At 45.5% G+C, this 15,932-nt stretch overlaps 1 protein-coding gene across 2 annotated transcripts in view; it reads left to right on the top strand.

Annotated features, from left to right (window-relative positions):
• The first annotated feature begins 14,884 nt into the window (after window positions 1–14,884).
• The window catches only part of NPM2 (nucleophosmin/nucleoplasmin 2), a 17,586-nt gene continuing 16,538 nt past the window's right edge, over window positions 14,885–15,932 (top strand). For both annotated transcript variants that reach the window (XM_050801488.1, XM_050801489.1), the window contains exon 1: window positions 14,885–15,362. In XM_050801488.1, coding sequence (XP_050657445.1) covers window positions 15,339–15,362 — 24 coding nt within the window. In that variant the 5' untranslated portion in view covers window positions 14,885–15,338. The remainder of the gene's footprint in view (window positions 15,363–15,932) is intronic.

The raw sequence follows: 15,932 nt of genomic DNA, 5'->3' as shown, positions 1-15,932 counted from the left end.
ACTTATTCAGCATCTATTATGGGCCAAGTATCTTTTTGATGATCAGCAATGGAAAAGGAAACTCAAAAGCAGAAAAAGTCATTTGCAAGGCAAATTTATCTCCATTCTTCTGTTTTGTGATCACTTAGTAATACAAACTGACTGTAAAATATAGTAAACAGTACTTAGAAAAGCACCATGCACAATTAAGCATACAGCAGCACCCATATGGCCTAAAAGAATGGCAAGTGGGGAATCTCCTGACCCTTGCTATTGAATCACGAAGTTAGAAAGTCAGAGCGTCTGGATTCAAGGTCTGGAGGACAGACTCCGGATAGAAACTAACTAATGGGCAGTGGATCAAGCCTTATGTAAAGCTCAGAAGGGACAATAAAGAGTCTAACGGGCACTCCCTACAGCTAGTGAAAGGGTGGGAGAATATAAGAGCCGTGGTCTCAAAGTCAGAAAATGCAAACTTCTCCCTAGTTGACTATACTGTGTAAAGACGGTAAAGCATCCTCTCAAGGCCAAATTCAACTGGAAAATGGTTGAGAGTGCCAACTAAGATGATGGAAACAAAACCACTTTTAAGTTTAGAAGAATGCAGGCCATTATTTCACTAGGAAACTAGGTATCTACCCTTTAACACTTTGCAGTCCAGGGCATGTGTCACAAGTTAAAAACTTATCAGCCAAGCTACGAATGCTGCACCAGAATTCATAAATTCAACTATGCCTATACAACCACGATCTCTGCCTCCATATCCTACGCCTGGCCTTTGCAGGTCTGCAGAACTCTCTCTTCTCAGTCTAAATTTACATACTCTTTGCTCGCCTACCGTTTTCTAAACCCCAAATTGGACCCAGTCCCTCTCTCAAGTCTCCCCTTACTGTGCCCGTTCCTAAGAGCCTTAGAGCCCACCTGCTCTTCTGTTTGGAGTGTTCCTAACCACAACCCCTGCCTGTCCCAGTAGCCAAAGTGTGCTCCTTACGAGATGCGCCCAGACCATGGTGTCATGGCCAGTGACAAGGATGTACAGTTTCTGGGGCGTGTACAGTAAGGGGAGCGGTGGAACTAATTTGGGTGAAGCCCCAGCAGAGAGATGCCAGACTGTCTGGTTTATGCGGGTTAACCTCACATCGCTGCCATAGCTCACTACGACAATGAAAAGAGCAAAAGCTGTTGACACCATCCCGCCTGCACCCTGGGAAAGAAAGGGCGAGTTCCTACCCCACCCGGCCTGACCCTCCCCGGCCAGCGCCGCAGCCCCGGAAGTAATTTCGGAAGTTTTTTCCACCGGGAGGTGGCGCCTGCGCACTCAGGTGTCCGCGCCCTCTGGTCCGGCTCTCGCCCCGCTTACGCTGCCGCGCGCAGGCGCAGTCCAGACTCGGTCCTGGCCGGGGTTTCTAGTGTTGCCGCTGGAAGAGCGAGGTCTTAATTGCTTTGCGGTGCTTTGCGGGAGCGTTCTTGGGGAAGTCCAAAGCTGGGCTCCTGCGGCCCTTGGGTCCCCACGGCGCCGTGTGCCTGGCAGAGGTTCGAGTTCACAGCAGGCAGCCGCAGTGCTAATCAGCGGCGCTGTTCCCGGGCTGGGTGCAGCTGCTAAGGACAAGGTCCCTGCTCCGAAGAATGTGGTGGCGCGGGGATACCCTGAAAGGGACGGCCATGGCGCACACGAGATGCCCTAGGGTTCGTGGGAGGGCATGCAGGAGCAGCCCCTGCAGGGCTTGGCCCGCCGGAGAAGGCAAGGGAGAGCATTCGAAGCTGCACAAATGGCGTGGCTGGAGGGAAGGTGCAGCCTAGTGTGTGTCTGGATGAGGGCTGGCACAGGAGCTTGGTATTTGATCCTGAACGCTCTGCATTTCCAAAGGCCACTTGGCAAAGCAGCCTGGTGACCAGTCTTTGTTTAGCCCACCAGCTAGTGGGGAATACAGACTTGGACCAAGACAAGGACTGCAGGGAGAGTTGGGCGATGTTAGGAGAGGAGGGCTTTGTGATCAGTTGCATTTGGAGTAAAGAGGATTCTAGTATGATTTCCAGGTTCCAGGACAGAGCGGCAACTGAGTAAGGAAGAGGGAGTGTGGAGCACTTTGGGGATGAGGGTGCAGGAGCAAAGGCACCGCGCTGGGTGAGCCTGAATGGGACTCCCATCCAGAGAATTCCCTGCTCTTGCAGGCAGAGCACTGGGGAGATTGCTACAGAAGAAAATGCCAGTCCCACAAAAGCTCAGAAAATAGTATAAAGGGGGCCACGAATGGTGGCTCATGCCTGTAATCCCAGCACTTTGGGAGGCCGAGGCAGGAGGATCTCTGGAGCCCAGGAGTTCAAGACCAGCCTGGGCAACATGGGGAGACCTTGTCTCGATTTTTCAAAAATAAAAATAGTGGTAGAGGGAACACCTCCCAGCTTACTTTGAAATAAGCAGTTTCCAAATACCAAAACCACAGACATTAAAGAGAAAAACAAAACCTTTTTAGACCACTATCCTTCATGAATACAAATGCAAAACTCCTTAACAAAAGAGAAGCAAGTCAAATCCAACAGTACATTTAAAAAGTGGCTGGGCACAGTGGCTCACACCTGTAACCCCAGCACTTTGGGAGGCTGAGGTGGAAGGATGAGTTGAGTTCAGGAGGTGGAGACCAGCCTAGACAACATAGTAAGACCCCATCCCTACAAAAAATGAACAAGACTCATGAGCATATTGGCACTTGCCTGTGGTCCAGCTACTCTGGAGGCTGAGGTGGGAGGGTCACTTAAGCCCAGGAGGCAAAGGCTGCAGTGAGCTATGATCCCAACACTGCACTCCAGCCTGGGTGACAGAGCAAGACCCTATCTCAAAACCAAAAAACACTAGGGGGAAGGGGAAGCATATAAAATGACCAATGGGATTGATCCTAGGAATGCAAGGTTGGTTTGAATTTTTTTAATAAATGTAATTAACCACATAAAATAAAGGATAAGTAATGGCTCATCTCAATAGATAAAGATGTGACAAAACTTAATATCCATCCATGATTAGAAAATAAAAACTCAGCAAACTAGGAATAGAAAGAAAACAATCCAATAAAAGACATCTATGAAAAACCAACCATTAACAACATACTTAAAAGTGAAAAACTGACTGATTCCCCTAAGATCATGAATAAGGCAAGGTTGCCTATTTTCAACACTTCTATTCAGCATTGTGCCAGAGGTTCTAACCAGAGCAAAAAGGCACAAAAAAGAAATGACAGGCACACAGATGAGAAAGGAAAAAGTAAAACTGTTTATTCACAGGTGTCATGATTTGAGGTGTAAAAAAAGCTATTGTAACAAGGGAATTTAGCAACACAGAATAGAATGTCAACATACAAAAAATTTTATCTACCAACGAGAAACAATTACAAGGTGAAATTTTAAAATACGTACCTGAATCTTAGCTGAGAATATTTTTTTTAATTAATTAGCAAAATATATACCATTTTCTGTGGCATCCAAAAACATGAAATACATAATAAATTTAGCAATATATGTGCCGTATCTGTACACTAAATTCTATAAACCATTGCTGAGGAAAATTAAAGATTTTAATTGGTGTAACATGTTTGTGAATTGGATGAATAAAATTTGTGATGTCAAGTCCCAATAAAAATCCCAAGAGGTTTTTTTTGTAGCAACAAGTTGAATCTTACATTTGTATAAAAATGCAAAGAATCTGGAATAACCAAAACAATTCTGAAATAGAAAAAGAATCCTAACTCATGCTACCTAATTTCAAGGTTTACTATAAAGATACAGTAATCAAGACAGTGTGGCATTGACACTAGGATAGGATAGACATGCAGATCAGTGAAGCAGAATAAAGTCCAAAAACAGAACAACATATGTGGTGAATTGATTTTCAACAAAGATGCCGAAGTAATTCACTAGGAAAACATTATCTCTTCCAAAAATAGTACTGGAGGAACTGGATATGCAGTTGAGGGGAAAAATAAACTCTGATCCTTATCTAACACCATACACAAAAACTCAAAATGTACGACAGATGTAAAAGATAAAATATTTCTAGAAGAGAACTTAAAACAAAAACAAACAACTTTCATTACCTTGGGTTAAGCCAAGATGTCTTAAGACACCAAAAGCATGAGCCATAAAAAAAAAAAAAAAAAAAAGAACTTCAAATTTCAAATTTTCTGCCCTTCAAAAGACACGTTTTTTTTTTTTGAGACAGAGTCTCACTTTGTCACCCAGGCTGGAGTGCCGTGGTGTGATCTCGGCTCACTGCAAGCTCCGCCTTCCCAGGTTCACACCATTCTCCTGCTTCAGCCACCCAAGTAGCTGGGACTACAGGCGCCGGCCACTGCACCCGCTAAGTTTTTGTATTTTTAGTAGAGGGTTTCACCGTGGTCTTGATCTCCTGACCTCGTGATCCGCCCACCTCGGCCTCCCAAAGTGCTAGGATTACAGGCGTGAGCAACCACACCTGGCCCAAAAGACCCTATTTTTAAAATGAAACAGCAAGCCACAGATTAGAGTGAAAAAAATCTTTGAACATATATATTTGACACAAAACAGGTATCCAGTAAATTAAAAAAAAAGAAGGGCCAGGCGCAGTGGCTCACACCTGTAATCTAGCACTTTGGGAGGCCAAGGTAGGAGGATTCCTTGAGCTCAGGAGTTCAAGACCAGCCTGGGCAATATAGTGAGACCTCATTTCTACAACAACAACAAAAAATTTAATTAACCAAGCATGGTGGTGCATTCCTGTAATTCCAACTGTTTGGGAGGCTGAAGTGGGAGGATCACTTGAGCCAGGGAGGCAGAGCCTGCAGTGAGCCATGATGTTACCACAGCACTGCAGCCTGGGCAACAGAGCAAGACCTTGTCTAAAAAAAAAATAGAAGAAAAAAGAAACATACACACACAAAACTCACTAAGAATAACACAACTTTAAAATGGACAAAATAGTTGAACATGCATTTTGTAAAATAAGATCTACAAATGACCAATAATCACCTTGAAAAGAAGCTCAAAATCACTTGTCATCAAGAAAATGCAAATAAAAACCACAATGAAATGCCACTAGACATCCACTAGAATGGCTACAATTAACACCGAATGCCAACTGTTGGCAAAGATATAGAATAATTAGAATTCTTATACACTGGCCGGGCACAGTGGCTCACACCTGTAATCTCAGCACTTTGGGAGGCCGAGGTGGCTGGATCACAAGGTCAAGAGATCGAGAGCATCCTGGCCAACATGGTGAAACCGCATGTCTACTAAAAATACAAAAATTAGGCCAGGCACAGTGGCTTACACCTGAAATCCCAGCATTTTGGGAGGCCAAGGCAGGTGGATCACAAGGTCAGTAGTTCAAGACCAGCCTGGACAAGATGGTGAAACCCAGTCTCTACTAAAAATATAAAAATTAGCCGGACATGGTGTGGGTGCCTGTAATGCCAGCTACTCAGGAGGCTAAGGCGGAGAATTGCTTGAACCTGGAAGGCAGAAGTTGCAGTGAGGTGAGATTGTGCCACTGCACTCCATCCTGGGCGATAGAGCAAGACTCTATCTTGGAAAAAAAAAAAAGTACAAAAATTAGCTGGGGGTGATGGCACACACCTGTAGTCCCAGCTACTCGGGAGGCTGAGGCAGGAGAATCGCAAGAATTCGTATACATTATATGTAGAAATGTAAAATGGTACAGCACAGCCAGACGTGGTGACACATGCCTGTCGTCCCAGCTACATGGGAGGCTGAGGTGAAAGGATCACCTGAGCCCAGGGGGGTCAAGGCTACAGTGAACCATGATCATGCCACTGCATTCCAGCCTGGGCAACAGAGTAAGAACCTGTCTCAAATATAAAAATAATAAATAAAAGGGTACAGCATGTCAAAGTAGTTTTGTAGTTTCATATAAAGCTTAACATATGCTTACCATATATCCAGCAATTCCGCTCTTATTTACCCAAGAAAAGTTAAAACATATATCCAAAGGCTTGCTCTCAAATATTCATAGCCATTTTATTCACAATTGTTTAAAACTGGAAAGTTCCCAAATGTTCACCAACAGTTCTATCTGACAGGGACTTACTGCAAGGAATTGGCCCATGTGATTATGAGGACCGACCAGGAGAGTCTGAAATCTGTAGGGCAGGCCATCGGGAAGAGCAGCTTGGAAGCTGAGAGGAGCAAGGAGCTGAAGCTGCAGCCCCCAGGAAGGACTTCAGGAAAACCTTGCTTCTGTTCCTGAGGTTTTTCAACTGATTGGGTCAGGCATACTCTCATCATCAAGGGTAATTCCCTTAACTCAAAGTCAATGGATTGTAGATATTAATTACATCTACAGATTACCTTGATAGCAACACATAGATTAATATTTGCTTGAATAACTGGGTTGATAGCCTAGTCATGTTGACACATAACTCTAACAGGCAGATGACTGGATAGACCAATTGTGGGATACTCCTCAACCAAAACCAGAAACAAACTACTGATACAAGCACTAGTATAGATAAATAAATCTCAAATACATTTTGCTTAGCAAAAAAAGGTCGACAAAAAGACCCTGTAGGATTCTACTTATATCAAGTTCTAGAACAGGCAATACTAATCTGTAATGTCAGAAAGCAGATCAGCATTTGCCTAATGCCAATTAGGCATGGCAGGGGGTGGGGTGGGGGCATTGACTGCAAAGGGAAACAAATTAGGAAGGGACAATGGAAATTATATCTTGACTGTGGTGATGCTACATGGGTGTATACATTTGTCACAACTCAAACTATGCAGTTAAAATGAATGCAGTTTTGTGGGGTTTTTTAGACAGAGTCTCACTCTGTAGCTGGAGCACAGTGGTGTGACCACAGCTCACTGCAGCCTCAAACTCCCAAGCTCAAGTGATCCTCCCACCTCAGCTCCCAAGTAGCTAGGACTATAGGAGCGTGTCATACCACCTGGCTAGTGTTTTTTTTTTTTTTTTTTTTTTGAAACGGAGTCTCAGTCTGTCGCCCAGGCTGGTCTTGAACTCCTGACCTCAAGCCATCGTCCTGTCTTAGCCTCCCAAATTTCTGGGAATACAGGCATGAGCCATTGTGCCCGTTCAAGTGCAGGTTTTTGTATATAAATTATTTTTCAATAAAGTTAATTTAAAAAGAAAAAGCTAATTCCTGCACAGCAGAAGCCTGGCTCATGCCAAAGAGATAGATCCAGTTCCTCTGGCACCATTTTAGAAAAGACCACCCAGGCCTGTGTGGTGGCACATGCCTGCAGTCCCAGCACTTTGGGAGGCTGAGACAGGCAGATCACGAGGTCAGGAGATCGAGACCATCCTGGCTAACATGGTGAAACCCCGTCTCTACTAAAAAATACAAAAAAATTAGCCAGTCGTGGTGGCGGGCGCCTGTAGTCCCCCCTACTCAGGAGGCTGAGGCAGGAGAATGGTGTGAACCCGGGAGGCAAAGCTTGCAGTGAGCCGAGATCGCGCCACTGCACTCCAGCCTGGGCGACAGCATGACTCCGTCTCCAAAAAAAAAAAAAAAAAAAAAAAAAAGGTGGCTCACGCCTATAATCCCAGCATGTTGAGAGGCCGAGACAAGAGGATCACTTGAGCTCAGGAGTTCAAGACCAACCTGGGCAACATAGTGAGACCCCAACTCTACAAAAAAAGAAAGAAAAAAAAATCAAGAAATGTGTTGGCCTAGTGGTGCACACTTATAGTCTCAGCTACTCAGAAAGTTGAGGCAGGAGAATCGCTTGAGCCCAGGAGGTCAAGGTGGCAGAGAGTCATGATCATGCCACTACACTCCAACCTGGACTCCAGAGGGAGACCCTGTCTCAAAAAAACAAAAGAAAACAATTGTTGAGGATGTGGAGAAACAGGAACATTTGTACATGCTTGGTGGGAATGTAAAAGCTGCTAAGGAAAAGAGTATGGAGGTTCCTCAAAAAGTTAGAAATAGAGGCCAGGCATGGTGGCTCATGCCTGTAATCCTAGTGCTTTGGGAGGCCAAGATGGGAGGATTGCTTGAGGCTAGGAATTCAAGAGCAGCCTGAACAACATAGCAAGACCCTGTCTCTCCAAAAAAAAAAAAAAATTAACCAGACATGGTGGTGCACACCTGTAGTCCCAGCTACATGGGAGGCTGAGGTGGGAGGATCGCTTCAGCCTAGCAGTTCAAGGCAGCAGTGAGCTATGATCACATTGCACTCCAGCCTGAGTGACAGAGTGAAACCTGTCAGCAAGAAAATTAAAAATCGAACTACCGTCGGGCGTGGTGGCTCAAGCCTGTAATCCCAGCACTTTGGGAGGCCAAGACAGGCGGACCACGAGGTCAGGAGATCAAGACCATCCTGGCTAACACGGTGAAACCCCGTCTCTACTAAAAAAAATACAAAAAACTAGCCGGGCGAGGTGGCAGGCGCCTGTAGTCCCAGCTACTCGAGAGGCTGAGGCAGGAGAATGGCATAAACCCAGGAGGCGGAGCTTGCAGTGAGCTGAGATCTGGCCACTGCACTCCAGCCTGGGCAACAGAGCAAGACTCTGTCTCAAAAAAAAAAAAAAAATCGAACTACCTATGTTCTAGGAATCCCACTCCTGACCATATATTCAAAGGAACTGAAATCAGAATCTCAAAGGGATATCTGCACTTTTGTGTTCATGACAGCATCATTCACAATAGCCAAAATATGAAAACAGCTTAAATGCCCACTGATGGATGCAGGATATAGAAAATAGTACATACATACAATGGTATATTATTTAGCCTTGAAAAAGAAGGCAATTCTGTCATCTAGGACAACATGGCTGGACCTGGAGGGCATTATGTTTAATGAAATAAACCAGACACAGAAAGACAAATATGCATGATCTCACTCATGTGGGATCTAAAATAGTCAAAATAACAAAAGCAAGGAGTATAGGAATGGTTGCCATGCCCTGGGAGGAGAGGGAAACAGGGAGGTGATGGTCAAAGGGTACAAAGTTTCAGTTACTCAAGATAAATCTGGAGTCCACTATGCAACACAGTGTCTAGAACTAACAATACTAAATACAGTAAGTACAGTAGTATACTTACTATCTGCTAAAATAATAGATCTTACATTAAGTGTTCTTAATGAAAAAACACAGGCCGGCCGTGGTGGTTCACACCTGTAATCCCAGCACTTTGGGAGGCTGAGGCAGGTGGATTACCTGAGGTCAGGAATTCAAGACCAGCCTGACCAACATGGTGAAACCCTGTCTCTACTAAAAGTATAAAAATTAGCTGGGTGTGGTGGCGGGTGCCTGTAGTCCCAGCTACTCGGGAGGCTGAGACAGAAGAATGGCTTGAATCTGGGAAGCAGAGGTTGCAGTGAGCTGAGATCACGCCACTGCACTCCAGCCTGGGTAACAGAGTGAGACTCCATCTCAAAACAAAACAAAACAAAACAAACAAAAATAATAATAATAATAAAGAAGGCAAGAGAAAACTTCGGGAGGTGATGGATATGTTCATGGCCATGATGGTGTTGAAGGTTTCATAGGTGTATATTTATCCCCAAACTCAACAAGATGTATACCTTAAATATGTACAGCCTTTTGCATGTCAATCATACCTCATTAAGGTGGTTTCTTAAAAAAAAAAATCAATGAACTTTATATATGGATGAGAAGTTTCCTAGGTGGAATTGCAGGGTAAGAATACCAGGAGAGACAAAAACCATATAATCGTCTCAATAAATGCAGAAAAAGCATCTGATAAAAGTCTACATCCCTTCATGATAAAAACTCTCAACAAGTTATGCATACAAGTAATATACCTTAACATAATAAAGGCCATATATGACAACCCACAGCTAACATCATACTGAATGGGAGAAAGCTGAAAGCCTTTACTCTAAGAACTGGAACAAGACAAGGATGCCGGCCTTCACCAGTCGTATTCGACACAGTTCTATAAGTACTAACCAGAACAACCAGGTAAGAGAGAAATAAAAGGCTTCTAAATTGGAAAAGAAGGGGCCGGACGCAATAGCTCACGCTTGTAATCCCAGCACTTTGGGAGCCCAAGGTGGCCAATCACTTAACGTCAGGAGTTAAAGACTGGCCTGGCCAACATGGTGAAACCCCATCTCTATTAAAAATACAAATATTAGCCAGGCATGGTGGCGGGCACCTGTATTCCCAGCTATTTAGGAGGCTGAGGAGGGAGATTCACTTGAGCCCAGAAGGCAAAGATTGCAGCGAGCCAAGATCACACCCCTGCACTCCAGCCTGGCCATCAGAGCAAGACTCTGTCTCAAAATAAAATAAAACAATAGGCGGGGCACAGTGGCTCACACCTGTAATCCCAGCACTTTGGGAGGCCAAGGCAGGTGGATCACGAGGTCAGGAGATCAAGACTATCCTGGCTAACACGGTGAAACCCCGTCTCTGCTAAAAGTACAAAAAAATTGGCTGGGAGCAGTGGGGGGCACCTGTAGTCCCAGCTACTCGAGAGGCTGAGGCAGGAGAATGGCGTGAACCCCAGAGGTGGAGCTTGCAGTGAGCATTGATCGCGTCACTGCACTCCAGCCTGGGCAACAGAGTGAGACTCCGTCTCAAAAAATAAAATTAATTAGTTAAATAAAACAATAAAAAGAAATTGGAAAAGAAGTCAAATTGTCTCTCTTTGCAGACATGATCTTATGTATAGAAAAGCCTAAAAAACTCCTAGAACTGATAGACAAATTCAGTGAAGTTGCAAGACACCAAAATCAACATATGAAAATCAGCAGTGTTTCTATACACCAATAATAAAATAGAAAAGAAATCAAGAAAGTGATCCCATTTACAAGAGCTACAAAAAATAAAGTCCCAAGGAATAAAAGTTAACTAAGGAAGTGAAGGACCTCTATAACAAAAACTACAAAACACTGATGAAGGAAATTGGAAAGGACACAACAAAATGGAAAGACATCCCATGCTCATGAACTGGAAAAATTAATATGGTTAAAATGGCCATACTAGGGCTAGGCACAATGATTCATGCCTATAATCCCAGTGCTTTGGGAGGCCTAGGAGGGAGGATCACTTGAGCCTAGGAGTTCAAGACAAGCCTGAGCAACATAGTGAGACACAACAAAAAAATTTTACAAATTAGACAGGCGTGGTGGTACACACCTTATAGTCCAAGCTACTCAGGAGGCTGAGGCAGGAGGATTGCTTGAGCCCAGGAGTTCAAGGTTACAGTGAGCTATGACCGTACCCCTGCACTCCGGCCTGGGCAACAGAGCGAGACTCTGCCTCAAAAATAGAAAATAAATAAAATTTTAAAATAAGAAATAAAATTAAATTTAAAAGGCTATACTACCCAAAGCAATCTACAGATTCAGTGCAATCCCTGTGAAAATACCATGACATTCTTCACAAAAACAGAAAAGACAATCCTAAAATTTGTATAGAACCACAAAAGACTCCAAATAGCCAAAGCAATACTGAGCAAAAAGAATAGAGGTAGAGGCATGACCCTACCTGACTTCGAAACATACTACAGGGTGGGCAAGCTCATGCCTGTAATCCCAACACTTTTGGAGGCCAACGTGTGTGGATCACTTAAGCAGAGGAGTTTGAGACCAGCCTGGACAACATGGAGAAACCCCATCTCTACCAAAAAAAAAAAAAAAAAAATAGTAGCCAGGCATTGTGGCACACACCTATAGTCCCAGCTACTCCAGAGGCTGAGGTGGGAGGATCACTTGAGTCTAGGAGGTGGAGGCTGCAGTGAGCTGAAATTGCTCCTGCACTCCTGGGAGACAGAGCAAGACCCTGTCTCAAATATAAATATAAATATTATACACTACAAAGCTATAGTAACCAAGCAGCATGGTATTGGTATAAAAACAGACACAGACCAACGGAAAAAAATGGAGAACCCAGAAATCAATCTCTGTACTTATCACAAACTGATTTTTTGACAAAGGCACCAAGAACTTACATTGGGGAAAGGACATCTTCTTTAATAAATGGTGCTGGGAAAACTGGATATTGATAATAAGAAGAAAAGTAGACTCCATCTGTCATCACATACAAAAATCAATTCAAAATGGATTAAAGACTTAAACATAAGGCCTGAAACTATACTACTACTAGGAGAAAACCTAGGGGAAATGCTTCAGGACATGGGTCTAGGCAAAGATTTTATGGCTTAAGACTGCAAAAGCACAGGCAACAAAAACAAAAATAGACAAATAAGACTATATGAAACCAAAAACGTCTGCACTGCAAAGAAACAGTCAACAGAGTGAAGAGACAACCTGCAGAATAGGAGAAAATATTTGCAAATTATTCATCTAACAAGGGACTAATATCCAGAATATACAAGGAATACAAATGACTCAACCGCAAAAAACAAATAATAATATTAAGTGGGCAAAGGACATGAATAGACATTTCTCAAAAGAAAACAAACAAATGGCCAATAGGCATATGAAAAAATGCTCAGCTGGGCGCAGTGGCTCACACCTGTAGTCCCAACACTTTGGGAGGCCAAGGAAGGAGGATCACAAGGTCAAGAGAATGAGGCCATCCTGGCCAACATGGTGAAACCCTGTCTCTACTAAAAATACAAAAATTAGCTGGGCATGGTGGCACGCACCTGTAGTCCCAGCTACTCGGGAGGCTGAGGCAGGAGAATTGCTTGAACCCAGGAGGCAGAGGTTGCAGAGAGCCAAGATCATACCACTGCACTCCAGCCAGGCAACAGAGCAGGACTCTGTCTCAAAAAAAAAAAAAAAAAAAAGAAAAGAAAAGAAAAGCTCGACATCACTAATCATTAGGGAAATGCAAATTAAAACCACAATGAGATATCATCTCACCTCAGTTAGAATGGCTGTCATCAAAAAGACAAATGCTGGCGAGGATGTGCAGAAAAGGGAACTCTTATACACTGTTGGTGGGAATGTAAGTTAGTACAGCCATTATGGAAAGCAGTACGGAGATTTCTCAAAAAACTAAAAATAGAACTACCACATGATTCAACAGTTCCATTACTGGGATAAATAACCCTAGAAATACTGATTCCTAGGAAATCAGTATCTGATTTCCTTTCCTTTGGATAAATAACCCAGTAGTGGGATTGCTGGATCATATGGTAGTCCTATTTTTAGTTTTTTGTGAAGTCCCCATACTGCTTTCCATAATGCAAATCAGTATCCAAAGGAAAGGAGGGATATCTGCACGCCCTTGTTTATTGCAGCACTATTCCAAGAGCCAAGATACGGGATCAACCTAAGTGTCCATCAACAGATGAATGGAAAAAGAAAATGTGGTACCTCTACACAATGGAATATATCCAGCCATAAAAAAATATGGAAGCCCTCTTATTTGCAGCAATATAGGTGGAACTGGAGGTCATTATGTTACGTGAAGCAAGCCAGACACAAAAAGACAAATTTCACATGCTCTCATTCATGTGGGAGCTAAAAAAAAAAAAAAAATTGAAATTAGAGAGTAGAATGATGGAATACTAGAGGCTGGGAAGGGGTGGAGGGATGGAGAGAGATCAATGGGTACAAACATACTATTTGATAGAAATAAGTTGAAATAAGAAATAATAATAAATAAGTTGATAGTACAGTACGGTGACTATAGTTAACAATAATTTACTGTATATTTCAAAATAGCTAGAAGAGAAGACTTGAAATGTTTCCAACACAAAGAAATGATAAACATTTAGCCAGGCCCAGTGGCTCACGCCTGTAATCCCAGCACTTTGGGAGTCCGAGGCAGGAGGATCACTGAGGTCAGGAGTTCAAGACCAACCTGGCCAACATGGTGAAACCCCATCTCTATTAAAAATATGAAAATTAGCTGGGCATGGTTGTGGGCACCTGTAAACCCAGCTACTCGGGAGGCTGAGGCAGGAGAATCGCCTGAACCCGGGAGGCAGAGGTTGCAGTGAGCTGAGATCACACCACTGCACTCCAGCCTTGGTGATGAGAGTGAAACTCTGTCTCCAAAAAAAAAAAGAAATAATGTTGAAGGTGATGGATACCCCAGTTACACTGATTTGCCCATTACGCATTGTGTGCAAGTATCAAAATATCATATGTACCCCGTAAATATGTACAATTACTATGTATCAGTTAAAAAAAAGTTAATGAGGATGGTACCAGTATTATAGCCTCATTTAGCAGATGAAGAAACTGAGGCACTGAGACATGAATTAACACACCTGAAATCACAGAGTCCAGACTTGAACCCAGACTGTCCAGTTCCAGTCTCCCAGCTCTAGGTCATGACCTCAGGGTCATCCCCCTCCCCTGCCTCCATTTAGCCTTCACTGTGAACCCCAGCTGCAGCCTCACATCAGTGTGATTATTCACGGGGAGGGTGGCCTGGGGCCACTGAAGACCGGTTTGCTTTGAGCCCTACTCTCCAATGAGGCTGGAAGCCCTTTGAGGGGCTGTTTCGTATTCACTGCGGGATGCACAGACCCCGCCCGGCTGGCGGAATCACCGTTTGTTGAGTGAATACTTGAACGTCTGTGCATGGCATGCATGTGCCTGCAATTTGCTCATCTTTACCACACACTTGGCTGCAATGGCTGTCACCTCCAGTAGGCCCCCTGCCAAGGACAGAGATCTCAGGGACAGTCAAGGAGACTGGAACTGCTCAGCTGAGGACAGGGAGCCTAGGGGGCCCTGGCAGGCCCCCAAGCCTCTCCTGGGTTGTCCTGGCCAATTCACAGGGAGGTTGACCCCAGCTCCCAGGAATAAAAGATTCTGACCTCTCCGTAGCAATGAGCCCCTGCCCCAGAGGTGTGCGGGAGATCCCTGGTTATCTGAGGTGTCTCCAGGGTATATCCGCTGAAACCCCCCCTTCTCTTCACTGCCTACTGAGCCTGGGACCCGCTGCTGGTCACGTGCTTGGCCCTGTAGCGTCGCTAGCCGTGCTCCCCAGTGTGCTCCCCGCCCCCTGCCGCGGAGCCTCCCTGCTCCCCTCCCCACCCCACCTGCGGGCTGTGGCTCTCCGCGGGAGATCTCACCGTTCTGGAGATAGGGCTCGCTCTCTCTCATTGGAGACTGGAAGGACGGGCTGTCTGGGCCTTAGGAAAGGCCCATGCTGTATAAGGCATAGGGAAAGGAAAGGAAGAAAGGCAACGAACAAGGAGCGCTTCTAACTGCCGCTTCCTGCCAGCTGCAGGCCTCCCTTCCTAAGTTGGGCTAAGGTTTCCTCTCCATGGGCTGGGGAGGGGTCGCCAGTAGGCCTCGGCGGGTCCTCTTTGGCTCGGACAGCGGTTCTCACGAAGGGTCCTGGGCCGGCATCATCAGTTTCACCTGGGAACCGGTTAGAAAAGCAAATTCCCTCGGCCCCACCCAGACCCACGCCAAGGGCAGCTGTGGAGTGGGGCGCAGCGATGCGCACATTAACAGCCCTCCAGGTGATTCTACCGCGCAGAGGAGGAAACAATGGGAGAAGGGAAGGGGAGAGGCAGGCGGCTTCTTTGCGGCTGATTGGACACCTGCCCTTCCCCTTCCAAGGCTTCTTAGCCCGGCCTTGGGCAGCAGCCCTCCGGCCAGCGGGGATGAGGTTGCGCTGCGCTCCGGGAGCGCCAATGGCGTGACTGGCCCCGCGCGAAGCAGCGACAGTAAGGCTGAGTGGGGGGAGCTGGGACCTAAGCCGCGCGCACACCCCTTTCTCTGCGCCTGGTGGAGGTGCACAGAGGCTTTTGAGTTAGGCCCAAGCGCAGCCAGGTGACCTCCCCGCGGGCTTTCAAGCCTGGGCTCGGTGGACAGCTCCCTCTCGCGTGAGTCCGGCGGTCCTCTCCGCGCCCGGCCGAGCCCCGGGCTGCGCGCCCCGCTGGGAGGTGGGTACTCGTCCTCCAGGAGTTGGCGGTGAGCCCTTGACCGTGGCGGGCGCTCTCCAGCCGCGAGCGACGCCTCAGTATCTGCCGATGCCTGCCGGCCTCTGGCATCCTCCAGTCGAGGGTCAGGGTCAGGGAGCAAGGCCT

Source organism: Macaca thibetana, chromosome 8 (genome assembly GCF_024542745.1).
Source record: "Macaca thibetana thibetana isolate TM-01 chromosome 8, ASM2454274v1, whole genome shotgun sequence".
Classification (NCBI taxonomy): Eukaryota; Metazoa; Chordata; class Mammalia; order Primates; family Cercopithecidae; genus Macaca; species Macaca thibetana.
The sequence above is the reverse complement of the archived record's forward strand: the minus strand, read 5'-3'. Positions and strand labels throughout refer to the sequence as shown.